The sequence below is a fragment of the Salmo trutta genome, chromosome 15, assembly GCF_901001165.1.
Source record: "Salmo trutta chromosome 15, fSalTru1.1, whole genome shotgun sequence".
NCBI classification, from domain to species: Eukaryota; Metazoa; Chordata; class Actinopteri; order Salmoniformes; family Salmonidae; genus Salmo; species Salmo trutta.
Window position 1 is genome coordinate 35,152,978 of NC_042971.1, and position 24,586 is coordinate 35,177,563.

General features: G+C 44.1%; 1 protein-coding gene across 6 annotated transcripts in view; it reads left to right on the forward strand.

Annotated features, from left to right (window-relative positions):
- auts2a (activator of transcription and developmental regulator AUTS2 a) overlaps positions 1–24,586 on the forward strand; it is a 471,784-nt gene that overhangs the window by 200,320 nt on the left and 246,878 nt on the right. For all 6 annotated transcript variants that reach the window (XM_029691164.1, XM_029691168.1, XM_029691167.1 and 3 more), the window contains one exon: positions 13,881–13,982. In XM_029691164.1, the coding sequence (XP_029547024.1) occupies positions 13,881–13,982 (102 nt within the window). The remainder of the gene's footprint in view (positions 1–13,880; positions 13,983–24,586) is intronic.

Here is a 24,586-nt window from a genome sequence, read left to right on the forward strand (position 1 = left end):
GTGTCTAGTTAGTAAACAGCAACCTACATGAAAGACTGTCTTGTTCACAACAATCTCCATTTAACATTTGTCTTAGAAGTCATTGGTACAGTATGTCTCATTGGTAAGATTTCAAAGTGAATGTATGACTTTGATGAGTTCGATGTTGTGACTAGCATAACCAGAGGTCTTGACCTCTTGGGTTCACGTTGGACTAGCGGCTGTTCCATCTGTGGTAGATAACTTTGATGTAGCCTACAGTACTTAATTATCACAGAGATATCCTTGAAACAACATCATGATATGATTAGCCTGAGCACCATTAGTCTGCAACATTTTGTCTTCATATTGGTTATCAGTGTAAATTCTTACTTGTGGATTAGTACTGATTAGATAATAGTGAGGTCACACACACGCACAGACACACACACACACACAGACACACACACACACACACACCACATTCTTTGCCACCATTCCCAAACCGCTTGTCATCTCCCCCTGCTAATCCATCCACCACAGTCCCAGCTTTATCTAATCAGCCAGTGTGGTGGACAAGGTCTTGAGATGCAGGTTATCAGTGGTTTTACTGCTCATTAACGACAACAGCCTTTAATTACCAGAGGATTGTCTCTTTGGCTTAGTTTTAATGGCTGTGCAATTGATTTGAGCTGAGAAATATGTGTGGATTGGCCAGCAATAACAAGGCTGCACTGATAAGCCTGTGATCCCTGGCTCAGCCAGTGTTTATGTAAGACTCATCCTGGAGACAAGGAGGCTTCACAGCCATCTGACTTCTGGGGCTTCCCAGCCATCTGACTTCTGGGGCTTCCCAGCCATCTGACTTCTGGGGCTTCCCAGCCATCTGACTTCTGGGGCTTCACAGCCATCTGACTTCTGGGGCTTCCCAGCCATCTGACTTCTGGGGCTTCCCAGCCATCTGACTTCTGGGGCTTCCCAGTCATCTGATTTGTAACACAGCATGAACCACAGTGAAGTGAGGGAATTAAAGGGGCCATTGAAACCCCACAGTACTTTTCTTCCTCCTTTACATTTCTCTGATTAGGGACAAAGTCTCAGTGCCATGGTGGTTCTTATGCTACTGAATGACTCCATTTAAAATGATTATGCCCCATTTCAGTTCTGGAAAAAAGAATGCCTTGAGCAGTAATAATAATAATAATGCCATAAACCCCTGAGCTGAGAAGCACATGTTCCTTAACAAACTCAGAAGCCACAGACTCCTTGTCCTGTGGAGACGGCCCTTTTATGTATTGGTCTGTGCTTTCACCAAAATTGCCACGCTGAGGGTTACACAAATAATTCCCCAGTGTTTCCCTGTGAGATAGGCAGATGGTCCTCCCTTGTCTTCCCCCTTTCACCGTGGCGCGACTGGGGGGCGAGCTGCATGAGGGAGACAAATGATTCGGTATCAGCTGATATTTCCTCAATAGCCCAGCGGGGGAGCAGGAAGTGGTGTGGTGGCATTGGCATGCAGGGCGGTGCAGATCGGCGTGGCCCTGGAACAGCCGCCATGCTGTGGGGAAGATAGCTTTTCTCTGTGACAGTCCAACAGTGAGCAGCAGGTCTGCAAATGAAAAAGAGGGGTGGGGGAAATGTTGCCTTTGCAGACATCCAGCATGCAGGCCCCTGTTGCCTGGCTTTGCTGTGCACTGTGTGTGTCTGCTGCCGGGGAAAGAACATAAAAGCAATGGATTACCAGAGAGAGCCAGACAGACACAGAAATATGGATCATTCTCATAGGAAAAAGAACAGCGTTGTTTTCTCTGCTATTGTAAGATCATCAGCCCTCCCCTACGGTGTGCAAGTGATTTATAAATATGCTTTCTTCCTCGAGATATGTGTTGTGTTATGGATGGTCGTGCAGGCAGATTGTTTGCTCTGTGTCTGGTGTCTGTCTGCTCCCTGTGGTTGGGATGTGCCTGATGTGAACTTCCATTGTTTAACTGTTGAGATCCTGATGACAATGCCAGTCTGTCCTTCTGTTTCTCCTCTGTAGAGGGTCGCTGTGCCTGCACTAGACTGACCTTGCCTTATCATTAGGGATAGGAAGGTGGTTGTGTATTCAGGCCAGCAGGCAGACAGTGTGGTGTGGCAGTCAGTCAGACCTTTCCCATGCCCTGCTCCCCACACACACACACACACACACACACACACACACACACACACACACAAACACCTAGCCCCTGTTTAACAGGCGAGAGGCTTCCACACTAATACCTGTGAGGAGGAGAGGGCTTAGCTTTCAGCTCTCATCACCCCTGGCACTGCATCAGCCATGCAGCCAGACTTCAGGCCAGACTACACCCAACCTCATTACCCTTGTCTGTATCTCAGAGCCTCCTGGCCTACAAACCTTCATGTCCAATGAGAAAAGGTTACTGGGAGATTATCTAGAATGGGTACTGTATAAGGTTGTCTTTTTTTGCTGTCTGTTTGCCTGTCTTACATCAGTAGCAGACAGTCTCTGCTTTGTCTTAGAGGAGCACTGTTTTCCCAGGGTTAGACTTGCTGTCTTAACATGTAACCTTCATTTAACTGGGCAAGTTAGTTAAGAACGAATTCTTATTTACAAGGATGGCTTACCCCGGCCAAACCCTCCCCTAACCCGGATGAAGCTGGGCCAATTGTGCGCCGCCCTATTGGACTCCCGATCACAGCCGGTTGTGATACAGCCCGGGATCGAACCAGGGTATGTAGTGACGCCTCTAGCACTGCGATGTAGTGCCTTAGACCGCTGCGCCACCCGGGAGCCTAACATAGGAGGCCAGGCTGCAGAAAAGGCATTTGCAGTAGGTGGAGCTCTTGTGTTGGGTCTTGATGTTGGGAGCGTATTCCACCTGCTAGTTGAGGGGAGGACAACTGCCTTTTACTGTGTGTGTGTGCCTGCGTGCGTGTGTTTCTCTGTCTGTCAAAAGGTGAAAATGGCATTAATAATGTAAAAATGGCACATTATGTTAGCTTTACATGCTCTCCTGCACACACCAGCCCAGACATATAAATAACACATTTTCAGTCTAATTAACAGCGCTTGATGGGTAATGAAACACGGCTAACTGCTAATGTTTACATTCGAGCTTATTAGAAATTGTAATGGATGTATTATGTACTCCAGCTGGTGTGTGTGTGTGCGTGTGCACTGTGTGTGTGTGTGCGCGTGTGTTTTATTTACTGCCTGCAACCACATTCCACATTTCTCTCCCAGCTCCCTGACACCTTCATGCACAGGAACAAACAAAAATAAATGTCTCTTCACAATCTCTATTTGTCTGCCTGCATCCTCTCTCTCTATCCCTCTGCATGCCTCTCTCCCCCTTTCCCTCCCTCCCCTGCACCCTCCCTCTCTTCCTGCAATCTACCGCAGGCCCTCCATCTCTCCTGCCTGTCAGTGTGCTTTTTCATTTGGCTTGTTGCTACAGGGGGCTCGGTGCTGGCAGATTACAACTCGGCAGCCAGTCATTTTTTATTTATCTGAGCTCCCCTCCCCCCCACTGCCTCCTCCTCCCCCCTCAACCTGCCAAGCTTGCTCCCTGGCTAGCATCAATCTAGACACATAGCAATTCTTCAGACCCCCCTCTTCCCCCTTTTCACCCTCCGTATCTTCCTCTTTCGATCGGCAAGAAAATGTAGCTCACAAGCCCTGAGACAAAAAAGAAATATTGTGGCAGGGGAAGCATTTAAGATAGAGGAGGCAGCGAGGGCTGTATTATTACTTAGGCCTCTGTCATCGGTGATGACCCGGGAAAGTGGAGAATATCGATCGTGTGTCACTCAAGGCATTCAGCAGATTGCATTGACAAAGCTTGTCGGGGCCTTTAATAGCAAAGTTAGTAGCCTTGGCTGGGGGCCAGGAGAAAACGCTAACTGTTCCCCATTACATGGTGGCTTTTAACCATTCCCCCGGCTCACAGAATAGATGGATAACAGTAGGGAAGTAATTTTACTCTCATAATTGCCTTCCTGTGGTTGACATTTGTGGCCTTAAGCCTTTCAGAGGCAGAGAAGGAAGATGGCTAGCATTGTCTGGTTGTACTTAGAAAAAATTACCAAGCGTTACACTAACAAAAATGTGGTACACTAAACAAAACATGGCAGAGCGCAAAAACTAAAGATGAAAGGGAGCGACATAAGTGTGATTTATGGTTTGAAGGAAGTCCATTACTTGGAATAGGAAGCCCAGACCAAAACAAAAACAGAGCGGGGGCACACTTCACAAAGAGGGTCACGGAGTAATTATTTTGTTCTGCCAAGATCGCTAAACACTCTTGGGGAGAAGGAGGAAGGATAGAAAAAAATTACAAGATTTCAATCTAGATTTAAGTCTCAACATAAATACGAGCGGCGCTGATTACTTAAATAGTCCCTTTTCGTGCCTAATGATGTAAAACTGGGCTGAAATGTAACAGGTCCCCTGTGTGTAGTAATATGGCTTGGACACAGGTGGGGAAGCTATTTGTGCCAGCTGCCTTGCCACTGGTAGGTGCTGACAGGTCTCGGGTGGAAGGTAGCTATTTTTAGCACCGTGTAAATCATCAAGACGGAACTGATTCTCTTCGGTGTTCGGCGGCGGAGTCCTCCGTTTCACAATACTGGGGGAACCTAGAATAAAGAAATCACTGTTTATTTTGGATGGTTGGAGATAGTTGTCACTGCTGGGGAGAAATATAATGACAAAGTTCTCATCCTCTTTGAAAGGATCACTCATTGAACTGGTAGTCCGGTACATTGCCTAGTTGCTGAAACCAGGTAGCTATTCAAGTTAAACAAGCGTGGCATTTCCCCTCCATTGACTGTCTGTTTCTACTCCATTATGTCCACATTCCAGCTGCACTTTTATGGCCTGATGGGATCATAGGGGAATGAGTGCACTGTTAATGCTATTACATTGTAATAATAATGATCATATCCCTTAGTCATCTAGGCTAACTTGTATTATGCGTTTGGAACAGTGTATGTTATAGTGTCCATGTCTGAGTCATTCCTGACGAGTAGCTACATTATATTCAGAAAAGGGTCAACCTCTTGTAAGACGTTTATTTATATATTTTTTTACTCATATAGCCTAGCACTTGACCTTCTTGACTTGCCATAGCTCAGATGTCACAGGTCGCTGGCTGACGCTGGCTTGTGGAGCTTGCAGAATGTTCAGTATGGTGACTGGCTCAGCTGATTACAGCCAAGTATGTGAGGTAGCCAGCTCACTGGGGAGGTGTGAAAGTTCTGGAACAACAATCTGGGCTGCTCAGACAAGCCTGCTCTTATTGGATTATGACTCCTCCACTTATGGATTCATGAGGCCAGTTAACCTTGATGTTGTCTTTGATCCTGGATCATCATTTAGTTGTGTTGATTCTGGATCGCCGTGATACAATTATGACTTGGGGAAATCCGCTGTGTACTCTGCTGCTGCGCTAACCTGATCTCACACGAGGTCAAATACAAGTCAGTAAGTCATGCTAATAGGTCAGAGAGTTCTTGCTGGCTAGCATCCTGTTTGCAGCTCTAGTGTGCCTGTCACATTTGAACCAAGCTGATAAGAAAGTATAAACAGATGCTGTGTTGCTGAGTAGTCCTCCTCTAAAGTAGAATATGCCAAGTCTACTCTTGGCTCTGCTCCTATTAATACATTGGCGCCTTTGGTACCATCTTGTTTTATGGCCGTCTAATTGTAGACATGAATTTCAGGAAGGCGGCTAAATGAAGATGTTGATAACAGGGGATTAGTGATAGCAACGACCTTGGACAGGCACCCTGTCGGCCAGCCAAAGGGGAACCTTATATTGTCTAAGCAGATTTTATAGTCTCTCTAATCCCCCAGCCTGCAGCTCAGGCGAGCCAAACACGGGTAAGGTGAGATGCTCTGCTTTTTCGTTCGTTTGAACCGCAGCCAACCAAAACAGGCCAGGGCTTCTGACCTGTACGCTGATAGGCCGGCATCCTGTTTCATAGAGGTCACAGAGGTCACGTCCACCTGCTGATTGGAGATCAGATTATCTCAGCTCATCTCTGCTGTCATTAACTGCCCTCCTGGTCACAGGTCAATGAGGGACAAGTGTCAGCCTGCCAGGACCTAATCACACCACTCTCACTGCTGTGCCCTGAAGCCAAAGGGTGTGACTGACTGGCAGCATTGGACAAGCTATTACTTACCCACAGCAACGTGTTGTGTATTTATAGACCTGTTATTGCAGTGTGACTTTAGTTCATATCTAGTCTGTATTACTAGTCATGTAGGCTACATGTACAGTACCAGTCAAACGTTTGAACTCACCTAAAGGTTTTTCTTTATTTTACTATTTTCTACATTGTAGAATGATAGTGAATACATCAAAACTGTGAAATAACACATATGGAATCATTTAGTAACCAAAAAAGTGTTAAACAAATCAAAATATATGTTTTATTTTAGATTATTCAAAGTAGTCACCTTTTGCCTTGATGATAGCTTTGCACACTCTTGGCATTCTCTCAACCAGCTGAACAGTCGCTCTTAATGGACACAAATTGCATGTTTATTGTGTGAACTTTCCTCTTAAAGGTTTGAGTGGAATCGTTTTAAATGAATATCCCTTTATACAGTTTTTCTTGTCTTATTTTCTGCATTACATCCAGGCTGAGAGCTAGCCATGCCTTAGGGTCCTATAATGGTACTGTGATCACCCATTTAGATACTCTCTCCTTAATAGCAGGAGCCAGGCGACAGCACACTCACTCTGACATTTTGCAAAGAAATATTTGTATATCTTCTTCCCCACCTCTGAAGGGCTCCGGTTATGCATTTTCCATCTTCTTTACTGCAGCCACAGCTCCATGCAGTTCCGGCGCTCAGTGCTCTATTTCTGTAACATAAAAAAGTCCTCTTTCTCCAAACTGGAAGCGTTTGTTTATCATATTACCGCCACACATGAGCCGCGCACAAGGCTTGAACCGGTGTTAAGTGTCCGCGCTAAATTTCATTGCCTCCATCTACTGGAAGGCCTGCCAATATACTGGCAGTGAATTCCTGGGGGGAAATAAATGGCAATAAAAAAGAGAAATGATAGCCTCCTGCAAGCCGATAGGAGAGAGAGGAGGGCCTTTTTCTTTTTTCCCTCCAAGCAGCACTCTTCATTGAGGCTGGCCAGGCAGCTCTGAGACCTAGCTGTGACTTGGCACTGAGGCTGTGGCTTAGTGAGATGGCTAGCTGAAAGCTGATATTGGAGTAACGACCCGGTGGCACGGATGGGGGGGGCTTGGGAATAATGTAATTAATTGCACACAAATTTCTTTGATGAATAGTTATGTGGTGATAAGCGCTCGGTTGAGCAGCTGAAGGTCTCGGGCTTCTCTCTCTGTGCAGCTGCTGTGCTCTGGGAAGGCTTCTAGAGTCTCTCTCACCTTGCTCTCTGTCTCTCTCTTTCCTCTCATGTCGTCCCATACTCCTCTCTCTACTTCTGTCTCACCTCCCTCCCCCCTCTCATTTGCTAATTTTCTGTCTCCTCTCTCTGTCCTTCCTCCCTTAGAGCCTAGGGGGATGCTACTGTAGCCATGGAGGGAAGGGGAGCTGGAGATGTTTAACTTGGGAAGGGGGGCGAGTGGATTTTATTGCCACATGGTGTCCTATAACAAGGTGTTCTGATATGATCTGAGAGAGTTGAGGTCTCCTGCTGATCTTATTATCCTCCTACCACCTCTCCCTCCTTCCCTCCTTCCACCACCTTGCACCACTCAGTTCATTATTAAATCTGGGAATTGTCCCCATAACTCAATGCAGCAGGTATTATATGGCCATTTGTACGAAGAGGGAAAAAGGTGATTGCGATGCAACTGCAGAGAGGATGGATGTTAAAAGCATATTGATTTGTATGTAATGTCGTCATAGATCCCGGATTTATGTCTGTATATAAATGCAGCCTCAAGCCTACCACACCTCCACCACCCCCCTACCCCACCCCCAGCTCTGTGGTTGAGTAAATGGCCCTTAGAATGACTGAGGAGATCAAGACAACAGTTTTTAGGGGATGTAGACACACCCACGCAACATGTTTAGGCAATACGCATGTGTAAAATATGAAATTGTCTCAATGCAATGAATGAAGCTAGGCAAAGCAACGAGGCATATGGTGACCCTGTTCATCAAGTGAATGTAGTCAGGAACGGCTGTGCGTGTCAGCAATTTGAATGGATGGGAAGGAATGAATACCCTGGCGCCTTTCCTGCAGGTTTAGCAAATTGAGCATAAAATGGGTGCTCTGTCACCAAATCAAGGAAAGAGCAAGTGTTTGCTATATAAACATGGTTTTATTTGTCAAAAAATGAAAAATTTTCAAAAGTAAAATTATAAAACAACATCTCTAATGAAAGAAGTGTACAAGATAAGCCAAGACATACATTAAAAAAATATTCCCAAACCCCCTTCCATAAAATAAGTCATGAAATAAGTTAAATTATATACCCCCAAAATACAATTGCACTGTATTGACCCCCCACCCCCCAAAAAAGAACAAGTGTTCAAAAGTCAAACAAATGATAAAATAATAAAAATGAAATAACAAAAAACAAGTAAGAAAATAACAAAACTAATAATTGCAAGTTCTCAACGATGCAATTTACATTTATAAAAACGACACAATATCAAGACATTTCTCAAAAAACTGCTAAGTAATAAAGAGTAGTATAAATAAGAGGGTAATGTTCTGTGTGTTTTTATGTAAGGGTGGGTAAGTGAGTGGGAGTCAGTGCAGAAATGATCTTGAGAAGCAGGTGTAAAGAGTCAGTGAGGTGCAGCTGACCCTGCCTAGCCTGACTGCACGTCACTGTTCAAAGCATAGTCACTGTAAACCAAAGGGATTTGTCAGTACAGCAGAAAATAGAGCGTTTATTATAAGCAGCCCATGCTAGCTAGTGGATTATCTATAAAACTTTCATGGTACTCCCTCAGTGGCAAGCAGCCGTAAAACTTCCAGAATGAGCGACTTGTAACTTGTTAAAGCAAATTAAACATTTATAAGCGCTTTTAGGTAAATGAGATCCTCTTTCATTGTGGGCCTGGTGGGATTCTCTACTGGCGGTGGGAGGGATCCAGAGAGGACAGGTTAGCTGTACTAAAAGCCGACCGCAGAACAACAATAAAAACCCTTAAATTGTTCCAGGTTTTATTACCGCCGAGTTCCGCAGCTGCTGTTGTGCATAACTCAGGGAAAACAGGAGCTGATAGCAATGGAATCCCACAGAGGCTAGCATAGAAAGCCGAGGGGGGGGGGGGGGGGTTGTGTATTGCTCTGTTAAAAATGGCCTGTGTGGTTTAACACGTTAAGCAGGGCTCACTTTTTGTGTTTGATTACATTCAGTTGCTAGAGGAGCCCTTGGGAATAGGTCAATACGCTTGTAAAATTCCTCAGCACCACTGGCAACGCACTTTTCGGTAAGTGGGCAGAGGAAATAATTGACTACACGTGTTAACAATAATCCTGTAAAAACCTTCAAAGGCTGTTTTCCAACCTCCCTTCTAATGCGCAAAAGGCCTCTTAAAGGGATTTCTACTTCCCCAGAGTCAGATGTGAATACCATTTTTATGTCTCTGCGTCCAGTATTAAGGAAGTTAGAGGTAGTTTCCTGAGCCAATGCTAACTAGCGTTAGCGCGATGACTGGAAGTATATGGTATAGGTTAGCACTTGGTCTTGTGCTAGTTAGCAACTTCCTTCAAACTGCATGCAGAGACATAACAATGAGTTCATCTGACTCTGGGGAAGTAGATAAAGGGCCTCATTTCCAAAATCCCAAAGTATCCCTTTATGGGAGGTATTTATTGGCCGGAAAAGTCTTAAGTAGGAAAGCTCTGGTATTGTCCAGGTCATGTTTGGATAGATGAATAGCACTTTCTCCACTCTGCTGCCATTACCAGAAATACAGAAATAAAAAGCATTCAGTTTAAGTTAGCCTTCTATTGATTCAGGCTTCTTCTATAAGAAAGGTTATCTGCTTTGTAAGTGGCACCCATCTCCTTTCGTGATGCAGTACTCTATAAGTGTTACCTTGGGCATTAGTATGGCTATTTAGTTCAGGGTGAGTACAAATACATTAAAACTACAGAATGGAGGTTTCTATTTAGTTCAGATTTGGGGGAATATGACTCATTTTATTACTGTATCACATGGGGAGATATAGCGGCTTGAATAAAACTATGATAGTGTGGAGGCTTTATTTAGGCTGTTCTCTGCTGAAGAATCACGCTGACTGCTGATTGAAAACAGTTGTTAATTCTATACTTCAATAAATTCAGGCGGAGGGGAGGTGGGGGGGGGGGTGGTTCCCCCCCTAACACGGAACAGATTGAGGGAAAACAAGACCTCAATGTGTTGAAATCTATGGCAGATGCACATACTAGTAGTTTAAATGTTTCATTAGATGCTAATGTATTGCTGTGTTTTTATTTGTTGTGAAATTAGCCTCTGGAATATTAAAACCATCTGTTTGCTAGTTATCTTTCTGTAGGGCAAGTTTTTACCTAATGTGGATAAGGTCATTAAACGAATACATCCGTATGTTTCAGCTTGTCTCTTTATTAATGTGTTTATGTTGTTATTACATAAGCACAGAATCACAGAACAGGCATGTGAACGTAGTGTACACACACGCTACACGTACATGCACACACACATGCACGAAGGGAAACACACACACACACACAAAACCCCCACACACCCTCTCTGACTACACCCATCATCTCTGCACTAGATATTATGAAAAGCGGCCATGGCGTGTGCACTGCGGGAGAAGAAACTGAAACAAGTAAAAAGGCAATTAAGTGATGAAATGTGAAATGACATGCCAGAGTAATGAGAGGACCATGACCATGATGATGAGCCACTGCTTGCTGCTACTGCTACTGGGATGACATGCCAACTGAAGGGACTGTTAGTCTCTACTCTACACACACACAGAGACTGGTTGATCTCTCAGATTTATCTGTACGGGGAGGTCATTAAATCTCAGCTCAGCTTTTTGATGGGGCTGATTTATTGTAACCACTAGCATATCCTCCCTTGGTTTAGCACATCTATTAATCACACTGTTAAGAGATGAGTACATCACGCCACTGAGCGGGCCAAGGATCTGCCCCTCTGAAAGAACACGTCATTCTCTGAAGTAATTTAAGGAAGCTTTAAGAGAAATTAAAGGGAACAACAAGCCAAGGGAGACATTTTGCAAATCACTGTGTAATAGCTAGGTTCCTGTCTGGCCATATAATACCCCTGAAAGATGATCTGGGTTTACTGCATTGGCTTTATTAGAGATGTTCTTCACACTATTTTCTGAGGTAAATTTTCTGAAGAGTTCACGGACTGTAAGAGATAAGGTAATGCAGACAAGCCCTTAAAGCTATTCCATCATTCCCTTTCATTCCATGTGCTTCAGATGGCTGTTCAATCAATTACAGAAGACATGGGTGGGGGTGGAAGGACTTTTATTGGTCTGTGGTTAGAATATGTAGAAATAAAGGAAACAACATAAAGTGTCTTAATAGGGCGTTGGACCACCACGAGCCAGAACAGCTTCAATACACCTTGGCATAGATTCTACATGTGTCTGGAGCTCTATTGGAGGGATGCGACACCATTCTTCCACAATAAATAACATAATTTGGTGTTTTGTTGATGCTGTTGGAAAACTCTGTCTCAGGCACCGCTCCAGAATCTCCCATAAGTGTTCAATTGGGCTGACTGAGACGGCCATGACATATGGTTTACATCATTATCATGCTCATCAAACCATTCAGTGACCCCTCGTGCCCTGTGAATGGGGGCATTGTCATGCTATGGGGGCATAGCCAGCATTTTTATGCATGACCCTAAACATGATGGGATGTTAATTGCTTAATTAACTCAGGAACCAAACCTATGTGGAAGCACATGCTTTCAATATACTTTGCATTCGTCATTGTTTCCACTATTTTGGCAGTTACCTGTACATTGGTGTGTGTGTGTGTGCACGTATGCGCGTGTTTGAACGCGTGTCCCCATTTTGTGTGTGTGCGTAAGAGAGATGCACTGTGCTGCCAGCAGGGACCCTGCTTGCTTAATGAATATTATAGGTCAACATGTTTTGATGAACGACCTGCAGACTGGGGCATAAACGGTGCACAGTGCCGTCCCTCCCTTCTTTCCATGCCCTTTCTTCAGGGCTCTATTACCGTGTGTGCATGCCCGGGATATTACTTCCCCCCTCTCTGCTCTGCAAATTATCAAACTCCCATCAGAGGAATTGGCCTTTTACAAAAAAGGGTAAGGAAAGGCTCTGTCTCTTTGTGGAGGAAAAGTGTGTTGGAGGTAATTAGTGCTATCACACATGCCAGAGCCTCTGTGTGTGGAGCTCTCTGTGTGTGTGAGTGTGTGTGTGTGTGTGTTTATCTCCACATGCCTGTGTTCCCTCCAGCCCTGCTGTCTTGTGTGGCCTAGTTCTCTTCCCTGCTCTCCTCCTCAGGCCCATCAGGCATCTCCCAGTTCTCCAGCTCTCTCTTATCACTCTCAGCACTCAACCTGGCTCACAGCCTTTCACCCACCACAGTATTCTCCCTAGGAAAGAATTCCTTTCATACTGCTAATGGCTACAGAAAAGGGAATGTTTTCATTTTAATTATACGTTTAATTCAAAGGCTCTTAAGGCGTCCCCCCCCACCCTGTGCCCTTTCAATAAATGATGGCCGGCATGAGGATATATAAAAAAACATCCTGCTATTCTGGAACCAGTTACGGACTTTGGGCTCCTGAGTGGCGCAGTGGTCTAAGGCGCTGCATCTCAGTGCAAGAGGTGTCACTATAGTCCCTGGTTCGAATCCAGGCTGTATCACATCCGGCCATGATTGGGAGTCCCGTAGGGCGGGGGTGCACAATTGGCCCAGCGTCGTCTGGGTTTGGCCGGGGTAGGCCGTCGTTGTAAATAAGAATTTGTTCTTAACTGACTTGCCTAGTTAAATAAAGGTTAAATAAATGTAAAAAATGCTACCTGTTTAGTTCAGTCAGAGAGAGAGAGAGAGAGTACAGCCCCTCTTAGAGAATACAATCCCTCTATGTGCTGTCGAACCATACTGTGCTTTTTCTGTTAGGTGGTATTGCACCTGTTTACTGCTCTGGTATGTATGTGATTTGAAATGAAGCCTGCGAGGCTTGGCAGGGCAGGCTGCTCTCGTCTGCTGGGTCTGGAAGGAAGGAGTATTGTGAGGAAGCTTCAGAGGACATAAAATGCAGACTTGGACCACAACGGCCCCTCGGCCCCCATGAGCCCTACATTGTTCTCCTCAGGAGGACTTCTGGAAGGCTCAGATGCTCTTGGATCGCACATCCTCCTCCTCTTTGCTCACTTGCTTTTTATTTTCTCTCTCTCTGTGAGTCTGAAACGGTGTCTGGAAAATGACACCTGCTGAGCTTCTATAGTCTCCGCATGGGGCTGCCTTTCTGTTTGAAATGAAGGGAAGACGGCTTTTGAAGATTTTTGAAGCTTTTGTTTCTGTTCTTCTCTTCTCAGAAAGGTTGATAGGGATTTCACATTGTGAGATCAGATGCTGGCTGTCTTGTCTGTCATTGGCAGGCTGGAGTGACAGCTGCTGGCTCAAGAGGCATATAAAAACATGACAGATTTACACATACAGCACAGTGCTCGCTGCCAGCTCACACATATTCATGACAAAATGTTCTTCTGTCTGTGGGAGAGGGATTGTCTTGTCAGTCTCCTCAGCCACTATAATCTACAGTCCAAATTATTGGCACCCTTGATAAAGATGAGCAAAAAATACTGTAGAAAATAAATAATTCAAATACTGAATGTAAAGCTTAGAACCAAAGCCCTGTCCCAACATCTTCAGCATGTTAACGTGTGTCTGTGTGTGTTTGTTGTTTTTCAGATGAAGCCGGGACAGAACAACTGTAAGGACAGCGACAGTGAGAGCCTGAGTGGACGGTCCAAGCCTTCTGTCGGAAGCAGCTCCAGAGACAGGCTGAGTGACGTAAGTAAACAAACCAACAAATAAACACGCAAACAGGACATGACAGCACTAGCTGCATGTCTACACACTACATTAGACTACTGATTTAACATGACACCCTCCAGCAATCCCAATAATGCATCTCTAAAGCTTTACTAAATGACCCAACTGCAGTTCCAGAATATTGTTCTGAGAGATGTTCTAGCAGATTAGACTGGTTTTCTAACTGTATAGCCAGACAACCTTTATTATTAGATACATACTATATCTTATACTCACTTTAAACACATATATACTGTAGCATCTGGTGTATCAATGCACGAAACAGAGACTTATACACAATCGATGATCGTCGGGTTGATTTATGTATTTTGTGAGGATTACATGAAGTTTGACAAGGTAAGTTTGACTTCCTCAAACTCAAGAAGAATCTGAATAAGACACATGGTGTGCTGCATATCCCAGCCAACAGGTAAGTGCTGCAGATACCGTGGACTGATACAAATGTAATCTGATTTGCATTAGCCCTTAATATGAACCACTTCTCCAGTTGGTTATTGTTGTCCTTGGCAGTCCTCAAGGCTCCTTCTGGTGAACAGGGTTGTCTGTACAGTTACAGTTAGTGTTGTATCTGTACACACCCGGAGGTTTAGTACTGTTAGAATAAGGACATCCTATTTACCCAGTGGCTTGTTCCTCAGTCTCAGTTCTTCAGAAGCTAAGACAAGTGGTAGTGTTTCATGTATTTATTCAACCTTTATTTAACCAGGTAAGTCAATTGAGATCAATTTCTTATTTACATTGATGGCCTGACACATAAGGTGAGAGATCCCTCTCTTTGCTGGCTTTAGACATGGCCTGCTTGGAGATGTAGGCAGAGCAGACTGGGGCTAGGAAGGCTCTGTAAAGTCCTGCTATGCTATCTGACAGACCTCAGCCCCTTTACTTTGATTCTAATGGTGAATCTACAGAGGTGCTGCTATCCGATATGGCCCGGAATTAAAACTGTCAGTTGGTGAAGCCAGCCATTGACAAAGACCGGAGAGAACGAGTGAAGCAAAACTGGTTCTGCCGTGTAGCTGTACTATAGGATGCTTGGCCAGGCATGAAATGAAATATGTAATTTGATGTCGACATCAGAAATGTAAATGATACCTGTAAATGATACCTCACACCTCATGCTACTGTACCAGAGAAAGAGAGAGAGAGTCAAGACAAACAACAATGAAGAAATGGAACTGTGGAGAGACAGTTTTACAACTTTGAACAACTGAAATGCAACAGCTGTGGGTGCCATGATAAATGAAGTCTTCAATTTGTCATCCATTAGGCTACGCTGCGTGACATGGGTGTGGAGGAGAATACTTATACAGTGCCGTCATTCAGAGACAGAGGAGAAGATGAACATGTGATAGCCTGTTGGCTTCAATTACAGGGCAACATATCAGTTGTCTGGAATAATAGGTTACAGAACACGATTCGATTAAACAGTATTTTGGGTTCTGATGGCGTATGACAGTTGAACTAAGCTCACGAGGCATTTCTAAGTTCTATTCTTCAAAAATCAATCGGTACATGTCTTTAATTTATAACTCCACAAATGGATGATGCAACCTCAGATTGCACCATTTACTCTCCCGTTCAGATCACACGTCATCCAGATGATATGTGCTTTGGCTTCGATAACGCCACTGATGAAATATCCTCACTATTTTCAACAATTATGTGAAATTATGGCACACCCTAATTACCCAGTATTTGAGGATAAACGCCTCACATAATTTCCCTCTCATTCAACTCACATACCTATGAATGTGGTAGCACATCTTGCATCTCCCGACATTGTCTAACTTATGTTTGAACATTTCTCTAACCCGTCCATACGGTCTGTTTCATGTGGTTGTTAAGATGTTTTTCTCCTCCACATTATCTTTCTCCAAGCCAGTCTTTTATCCACTATGTGTGCCCTGGAGGGAGGGTTGACTAAAGACAATCCTCCACACTGTCTGTCTGTCTGTCTGTCTGTCTGTCTGTCTGTCTGTCTGTCTGTCTGTCTGTCTGTCTGTCTGTCTGTCTGTCTGTCTGTCTGTCTGTCTGTCTGTCTGTCTGTCTGTCTGTCTGTCTGTCTGTCTGTCTGTCTGTCTGTCTGGCATGGACGGCCAGAGGGCCTGATGCTGAGGCCTCTCCTCTCTGTGTTTCTGAAGGGAGTTGCTGAAAGCTGGGCTGCATGAGGACAGTGTTTTAGCCTGACATGCCACTTAGAGAATGTCACATAATAAGAGAACCCTTCTCAGGTCCCCACAGGTCTCTGAACAGGTCCTGTCTGGTCACACTGTAAAAACCCACTTCACACATCGCAGGAGGCGCTAGCCAGGGCCTCTGTAGCAGGACCACTGCCCTCGTTGGAGGTTGCGGAGAGGGAGACGGGTGAGAGAGGGCGAGGGAAGGAAGGGTGGAGAGAAGGAGAGGGGATGGGGTGAGAAAAGGAGGGTGAGAGAGAAGAGGGGGGTGAGACCCTGTGGAAGCCATATTGATAAACCTTGTCTGATTTCATGGCTCACACTATGCATGTGTGATGAATGTGATACAAGGACGGTCTTATATACCTTGAGATAGATTCAAGGCCGTACACACGTACACACACACACACACACACACACACACACACAATGCATCAAAGTGAGTTATTAGACCCATGGAGCAGTGTGTGGCTGGGCTATGAGTAACCCTGGCCTTTCGTTAGATACCAACAGTTTGCTAATGATGTTTGCTAAAGGCCTGCCTGCTCCCCCCTCGCCATCTGACTCTACACTGATGAAACGGATCAGCCTCCTGTGCTGCCCTGGACCTGCCTGGGAGGAACAGAGAGGGCAGGGGAGGTCAGCCTGGCCCCCGTCTCCTCTCTCGCTCTCCTCTCTCCCTCTGTCTCTCTCTCTCTCTCCATCTATCTCCCTCTTCATGTCTCTCGCCATCTCTCGCCATCTCTCTCTATCGCTCTCTTTCTATCTCTGTCCCTCTCTCTCTCTCTCTCTCTCTCTTCCCTCTCTCACCATCTCTCTCTCACTTCTATCTCTCTCCCCATCTCTCTCTCTCCATCTCTCTCTCTCTCTCTCCCTCCTCACTGTCCTATGTAGCTCATTAGGACTTACAAATCACACATCAGCCCCGTTGTGTTTAGCCTTAACCCCAAATCCCAGCTAAATTGGCTGGCTATGCTATTTGCTCTGAAGCTTCCGATCCCCTTTTGCGAGCGTTTGATCGTCGTTGGGTTTGCAGCAGACATACAGGCCTCCCACCCCACCACTGCCTCCCCCTCTTCCCCAGCCGCCATCCCCAGCCTGGGTGGCAGGAGTCCTGGGCAGAGGGAGTCTGCTGGATTGGGGTGGGCGTGGAGGCTGGGTTGAATCAGTCGTGTTTAGTCTCTGCGGCAGGGGTGAAATGCCATCATTACCCGGCTGCCTATCAAATAAATTGGCAATTACGGGGCTTGGAATGCAAGTAAACAGTACGTTACTCTTTTTTTTGTTACTACCCTAGGCCCTTGATGAGAGATGGGCGAGAGAGAGGGGGAAGGGGAGGGAGGGAGAAAGAGAGGGAGAGGCCAGAGAGCGTTTGGAGTCGAAGCCTGCCAGTCAGCGCCCTTCGAGGCAGGCAGACAGGCTGATGAGAACCATGAGGAGCAGGGGATACTAATGAATTCACTCTAAAAGATGGGGCCTGGGAATAAATAGATTTAGAAATATCAAAATATGATCCGCTAATTCACCATTATCATTCCCCCTTATCTGTCCAGTTGTTTTTTTCTGTTGACAGGTCCATTCTTTTGAGCATCTGCACAGACATTTGTGTACTGTTAGTATTGTAGTGTATGCTAAACTGTCATTATCAGCCTTATGGCCATAGAAATACTGATGTTGGGCTTTTGAAACTTTCGGGCTAATACTCAAATTGACGGCATATGCAGTGGCAGGAGACAGGGATGAGGCAGTTAGGTGTTTTTACAATTTATATAGCCTCCTACTATTCTCTCCCTGGGCCTACCTGATAGTCCCATAGGTTGTACGGAAGTCATTTGGCTCTAGCTTGATCCATGCGTGTGGTGTTACTCAGGACAGTCATTCTAGGACATGGAGGGTTCCCAACCCAAATGAAAATGTGAAAACTGTGGGTTCCTGTGAAATTCATCCTTGTCTGCCCCGGCTCGCCTCACATGAGAAGTTATTTAGCTGTGGTGTGGTCTTTGAACGTCGCTTTGTAATGAAACATCTGGAAGTGATACGGGGAAATGTCTAACCTATCATATCCAGAGTACTTTCTGCTGAAATGGAGCAAAAAGAAAAGTCTCCCTCAAGGCTGTTAAACCTGAACCTAGTTATTAGTGGCTTTTGATGAATACATTACAGTATATTTGGAATTCCTTCTCTCATGTGGCAAAATTATTTCAACTCTCAAATTACCGCTTTCGAAAGCGATTAATGTCATATAATAAAGTTGTTGGTTTTAATGATCACTGAGATTTTTTTATTTGCTCTAACATATGAAAAAACTGCAACATTTTTGCTGATATTTTGTTATTCAACCTCATGGTACTTTTCGTACCCTAGGGCCTAATGGTCAGGGGCGGTTCTAAGGGGGGGGGGGCAGTGCCCCTGTGACAACAATTTTGGACCCCCTTGTGGCCCCCCTAAATGTGGAGTATGAAATCCTTTTTACACAACACATTTTTGCTATCGTTCTTTTTTTACATCCGTTATTAGACAGTGGCAACGCGGAACACTAATGATTATGAACATGGTCTTTTGCCTGCTAATGCCTGCAATGCAGTGAAGAAAACGATATGACAACAATAACGTCTAATGTAACTGGCCCCTCTAACAGTACAACTGGCCCCAGCTTGGCCCCCCCAGTTGAAATGGTCTAGAACTGCCACTGCTAACGGTATTTCTTTCTGTGTGCCTGGCTCTGTCTAAAGGGGATCCATTGACCTGGTTGTGTCATCTGGTCATAGCAGTTCTGTGTAATATTGTGTCCATCACATCTCCTCAGTACATATTCTGATTATTCCTTGACACACCACTGTAAATGAGGTCACAGTCCCCCTACAAGTTGAAATATGCCGGCCAATTTGCTCCGACATGGAAGTTGTAATTGCTTGCAGCAATTATCCAGTTCCAGAGATAATTTTTTTCATCCTCTCTCTCTCGCGCGCGCTTTCTCTCGTTTTCTCTCTATCGCTCTTTCACTCGCTCTCTCCCTCGATCTCAATCTCTCTCTGTCTCTCTAATTTAAAATGTTCCTTATTAGAGATAAGCGTTTAGATATGGAAGTCTGAATGTTATACCTATAATTAGTTCATTATCATAGTATCATGCTCCTCGTGACTCCGACTCAGTCAGATATGGGTTCGTTGTCAGTGTGAGTATGGTAGGAACACACACACACACGCGTACAGGCGTGCACGCTAGTGATAGGCGAGTCAGCTGTTTGTTCACCTGCACCCGCCCACAATTGCTTATAAATCCATCCGCAACCGCCAGACTATATGTAATAAACTGAAAATCGTAGGCCTGCACCCGACCCTAACCTGCATATATTGTATAGACAATGCACTGCACAGTCAGAGATGTGGGTATGCATCTAACTTGTCTAATTAGATGCATGCAGCTTCTCTTCTGTCATTAATTGTTGCAATAGGCGGCTCGTGAGTTTGAAGTTTAGGGAAGCAAATTTTCACCATAAAAATGCACCTTGATAATATAGCATTCCATGAAACATCGCATTTGCAGACTTATGTAAGATAACCTACTACTAAGCTATAGGCTATTTCAGATACCTTTCTTTGCACTGGAAAAAAATGGACTTTTATAAACAGATTTCATGCTATTCTACTTCACTTTATATGACTGGAGACATTAGCAGAATTTTAATACAACAAAAAGTACAGGGTAGTCTTCTCTGCTCTGACAAATAGATCAATAAAAAATACATTGTCTAATCCATATAATAGTCCTACAAGAAGGGGAGACACAAATACAATATGAGGTCCATCTAACCTGGCAGGACCGCAGTGACGAAGGTGAAAAGCATAAACAGCCTTCCTCGGCGTATACATCACTGACAATCTGATATGTTCCACCCACACAGAAGGCGCAACAGTGCCTCTTCAAACTAAGGAGGCTGAAGAAATTTGGCTTGTCACCTAAGACCCTCAGAAACTTTTACAGATGCACAATTGAGAGCATCCTGTCGGGCTGTATCACCGCCTGGTACTGCAACTGCACCGCCCGCAACCACAGGGCTCTCCAGAGGGTGGTGCAGTCTGCCCAACCCATCACCGGGGGCACACTAGCTGCCCTCCAGGACACCTACAGCACCCGATGTCACAGGAAGGCCAAAAAGATCATCAAGGAAATCCACCACCCGAGCCGCGGCCTTTTCACCCTTCTATCATCACGCGCCTCCAACATAAGATGGCGCCGGAGAAGAAGGCTGACGTTTTACATGTTCCTAACAATTGTGTTTTTTGTAAGTTTCTTTGCATTTGTAACTTATTTTTTTGCTTATTTTGTACATAATGTTGCTGCTGCCGTCTCTTATGACCGAAAATAACTTCTGGACATCAGAACTGCGATTACTCACCACGAACTGGCAGAATCCTTTTTTTCCTTTAACAAGTCCAACGAGCCCAACATGAATGACATACTGCTTTCCCGGGAACAGGCCCAGATCCCCGTCATTTGCATGACGAGAAGGCGGAGAAAAAGGGTCCGGAGGGCAGGCTGCCTTCTGAGAATTTGTAGGCTATCGAATAAACCCCTACTGCCTTCCATTCTGCTAGCAAACGTGCAATCTTTGGAAAATAAATCGATGACCTACCCGGAAGATTAAACTACCAACGGGACATTCAAAACTGTAATATCTAATGCTTCACGGGAGTCGTGGCTGAACAACGACATTATCAACATACATCTGGCTGGTTATACGCTGTATCGGCAGGATAGAACAGTGGCGTCTGGTAAGACGAGGAGCGGCGGACTATGTATTTTTGTAAATAACAGCTGGTGCACAATATCTAAGGAAGTCTCAAGGTTTTGCTCGCCTGAGGTAGAGTATCTCCTGATAAACTGTAGACCACACTATCGACCTAGAAAGTTTTCATCTGTATTTTTCGTAGCTGTCTAAATACCACGACAGACTGATGCTGGCGCTAAGACCGCACTCAATGAGCTGTATTCTGCCATAAGCAAACAGGAAAATGCTCACCCAGAGGTGGCGATCTTAGTGGCCAGGGACTTTAATGCAGGGAAACTTGAATCCGTCTCACCAAATTTCTATCAGCATGTTAAATGTGCAACCAGAGGGAAAAATACTCGGGGCCACCTTTACGCCACACACAGAGACGCATACAAAGCTCTCCCTCGCCCTCTATTTGGCAAATCTGACCATAATTCTATCCTCCTGATTCCTGCTTACAAGCAAAAATTAAAGCAGGAAGCACCAGTGACTCAATCAATAAAAAAGTGGTCAAATGAAGCAGATGCTAAGCTACAGAACTGTATTGCTAGCACAGACTGGAATATGTTCCGGGATTCCTCCAATGGCATTGAGGAGTACACCACTTCAGTCATTGGCTTCATCAATAAGTGCATCGAGGATGTCATCCCCACCGTGACCGTACGTACAGTTGAAGACGGAAGTTTACATACACCTTAGCCAAATACATTTAAACTTAGTTTATGATGCTGCCACCCCCGTGCTTCACGGTTGGGATGATGTTCTTCGGCTTTTTTCTCCAAACATAACTTTGGTCATTATGGCCAAACAGTTATTTTTTGTTTCATCAGACCAGAGGACATTTCTCCAAAAAGTATGATCTTTGTCCCCATGTGCTGTTGCAAACCGTAGTCTGGTTTTTTTATTGTGGTTTTGGAGCAGTGGCTTCTTCCTTGCTGAGCGGCCTTTCAGGTTATGTCGATATAGGACTCGTTTTACTGTGGATATAGATACTTTTGTACCTGTTTCCTCCAGCATTTTCACAAGGTCCGGGGGTGGCAGCATCATGTTGTGGGGGTGCTTTGCTGCAGGAGGGACTGGTGCACTTCACAAAATAGATGGCATCATGAGGCTGGAAAATTATGTGTATATATTGAAGCAACATCTCAAGACATCAGTCAGGAAGTTAAAGCTTGGTCGCAAATGGGTCTTCCAAATGGACAATGACCCCAAGCATACTTCCAAAGTTGTGGCAAAATGGCTTAAGGACAACAAAGTCAAGGTATTGGAGTGGCCATCACAAAGCCCTGACCTCAATCCCATAGAAAATTTGTGGGCAGAACTGAAAAAGTGTGTGCGAGCAAGGAGACCTACAAACCTGACTCAGATACACCAGCTGTGTCAGGAGGAATGGGCCAAAATTCACCCAAGTTATTGTGGGAAGCTTGTGGAAGGCTACCCGAAATGTTTGACCCAAGTTTAACAATTTAAAAGCAATGCTACCAAGTACCAATTGAGTGTATGTAAACTTCTGACCCACTGGGAATGTGATGAAAGAAATAAAAGCTGAAATAAACCATTCTCTCTACTATTATTCTAACATTTCACATTCTTAAAATAAAGTGGTGATCCTAACTGACTTAAGACGGGGAATTTTTACTAGGATTAGGAATTGTGAAAAACGGAGTTTAAATGTATTTGGCTAAGGTGTATGTAAACTTCCGACTTCAACTGTACATAGACACTCACCGGGGATATGGCTTATGCTTTCTGCTGGTGCCGATAAGGCTACTGTTCACTCAATTAAGTTGAGAATTTTGATAACTGAAAGACAGATTAGAGTATTTTCATTGTCTTCTCTTCACAGCAATAGCCATTTGCTTTCCAAACTATGTTTTTCCGCGATTGTATTTTTGTGATATGCCTGGCTGGGCCTCTCTACTTGTCGCTGACAGTCGGAACTAAACAGAGCCTTTCCGACTGTAGGCAATGTGATTTAAAATAATCCACCGTTTTTTCCTAAAGAAGCTAGTGATCATCTATGGCCAAATCATGCTTTCTGGTGTATTAGCCTATTTTGAATGATTTTATTTATATCTGTGTAGACAGGAGTAGGGTAAATAGGCTATAGAAGTTTTTCAATTTAATTAAATGTACTTTTAGGGGAAGCTTATCCCTAACCCCTAGCCCTAGAATACTACATAAACCCTTTCTTACCAGAATTATGTCTTAAAACCAGGCACCACAGGCTGAAATAACATTTTTGCATCTACCTATCAATTTAGATATTTGTTGGTATTTTGGTCCATTAATATTATATATTTTTTAAAGTTGACATAAAAATGTCAAAAACATGATGAAAATGTATATTTTCTTTAGTTTAGCATACTACTGTCATAAAAATGCTCATGAATTTTAACCACAACGCACACTACATTCAATTACACATAATTTAAAAGCCCATTTAACAGAGAATGTTACGAACTAGACAAAATTTAGTAACTTACTTTGAAGAGATGGTGATTGGGTCTAAATAAGACTTAAGCATTTGGTAGTCTAAATTCAGCGTACTTGTCTTTAACTGCCCTTTCCACGAAAGTCAGACTCTTCCCACACACCAACTCATTTTTCTCAGCTTCAGAGTCATATGCATTCACCAAATTTTGTGTGGTTATCCTTGGATATATTCTCCAAACTTGCTCAGACGGATTTGTTGATATGTTGTCCATTTTCTATTCTAGATAACATTCTCCTTTGAAAAATTCGCCAAAAATGTATTTTACGTGCATGTCTTTAGTATTTTACAATCTGCGCTAGACGAGTCCAGTCCGGGAGTGTCTTAACAAAATGTAATCAAAATATTTAGACTGACTTCATCCAGTGTCCTGAAAAAGTAGATTTGTACATATTTAATGACATATCACCTAATTTGCATATTTTGATAACATATTTCAGAAATTGTCATACAAAAAAGTATTATTAATGTCTACATTCAACTGGTAAAAGTTGATTGGGATATGATTAAGGGAAAATATCCCTATGAGGGTGGGGTTCCTCATCTTCTCTCATACAACAAAGACATTTAAGGACCGGGGAGAAAATGCAATAACTCCCCCCAAAATAGGAACGATTTTCCATGCAGAATTTCCAAATGACATCACTTGGACCGGTTTTAATTCAATTAAAAGTTGTGAAAACTACCCAACATGTTTCTGATAAGATTTCAGTTCAGCTTGGATGCATATTCTATGCGGGATGAAATACTATCAGCTTTTATGATGCTGATAAAGATGGCAACTTAAAAAAATAAATACATTTAATACTGTTTTTTTGCCCCTTTTTCTCCCCAATTTCGTGGTATCCAATTGGTAGTTACAGTCCTGCCGCATCGCTGCAAGAAGCAAAGGTCGAGAGCCGTACATCTTCTGAAACACAACCCAGCCAAGCCAACCCAGCCTAGCCGCACAAAGATAGCACATTTACAGTCTGTCCCTAATCGCGCATTCATTCTCTCAACATGCTGAAAGAAATAAATCATATTTCTCCACTCCAGTTCCCAAGTCAAAATGCACATTTGGTGTATCATTTTCCTGCAATAAATACTTCATTCTGCAGGAGTTAATATTATATTA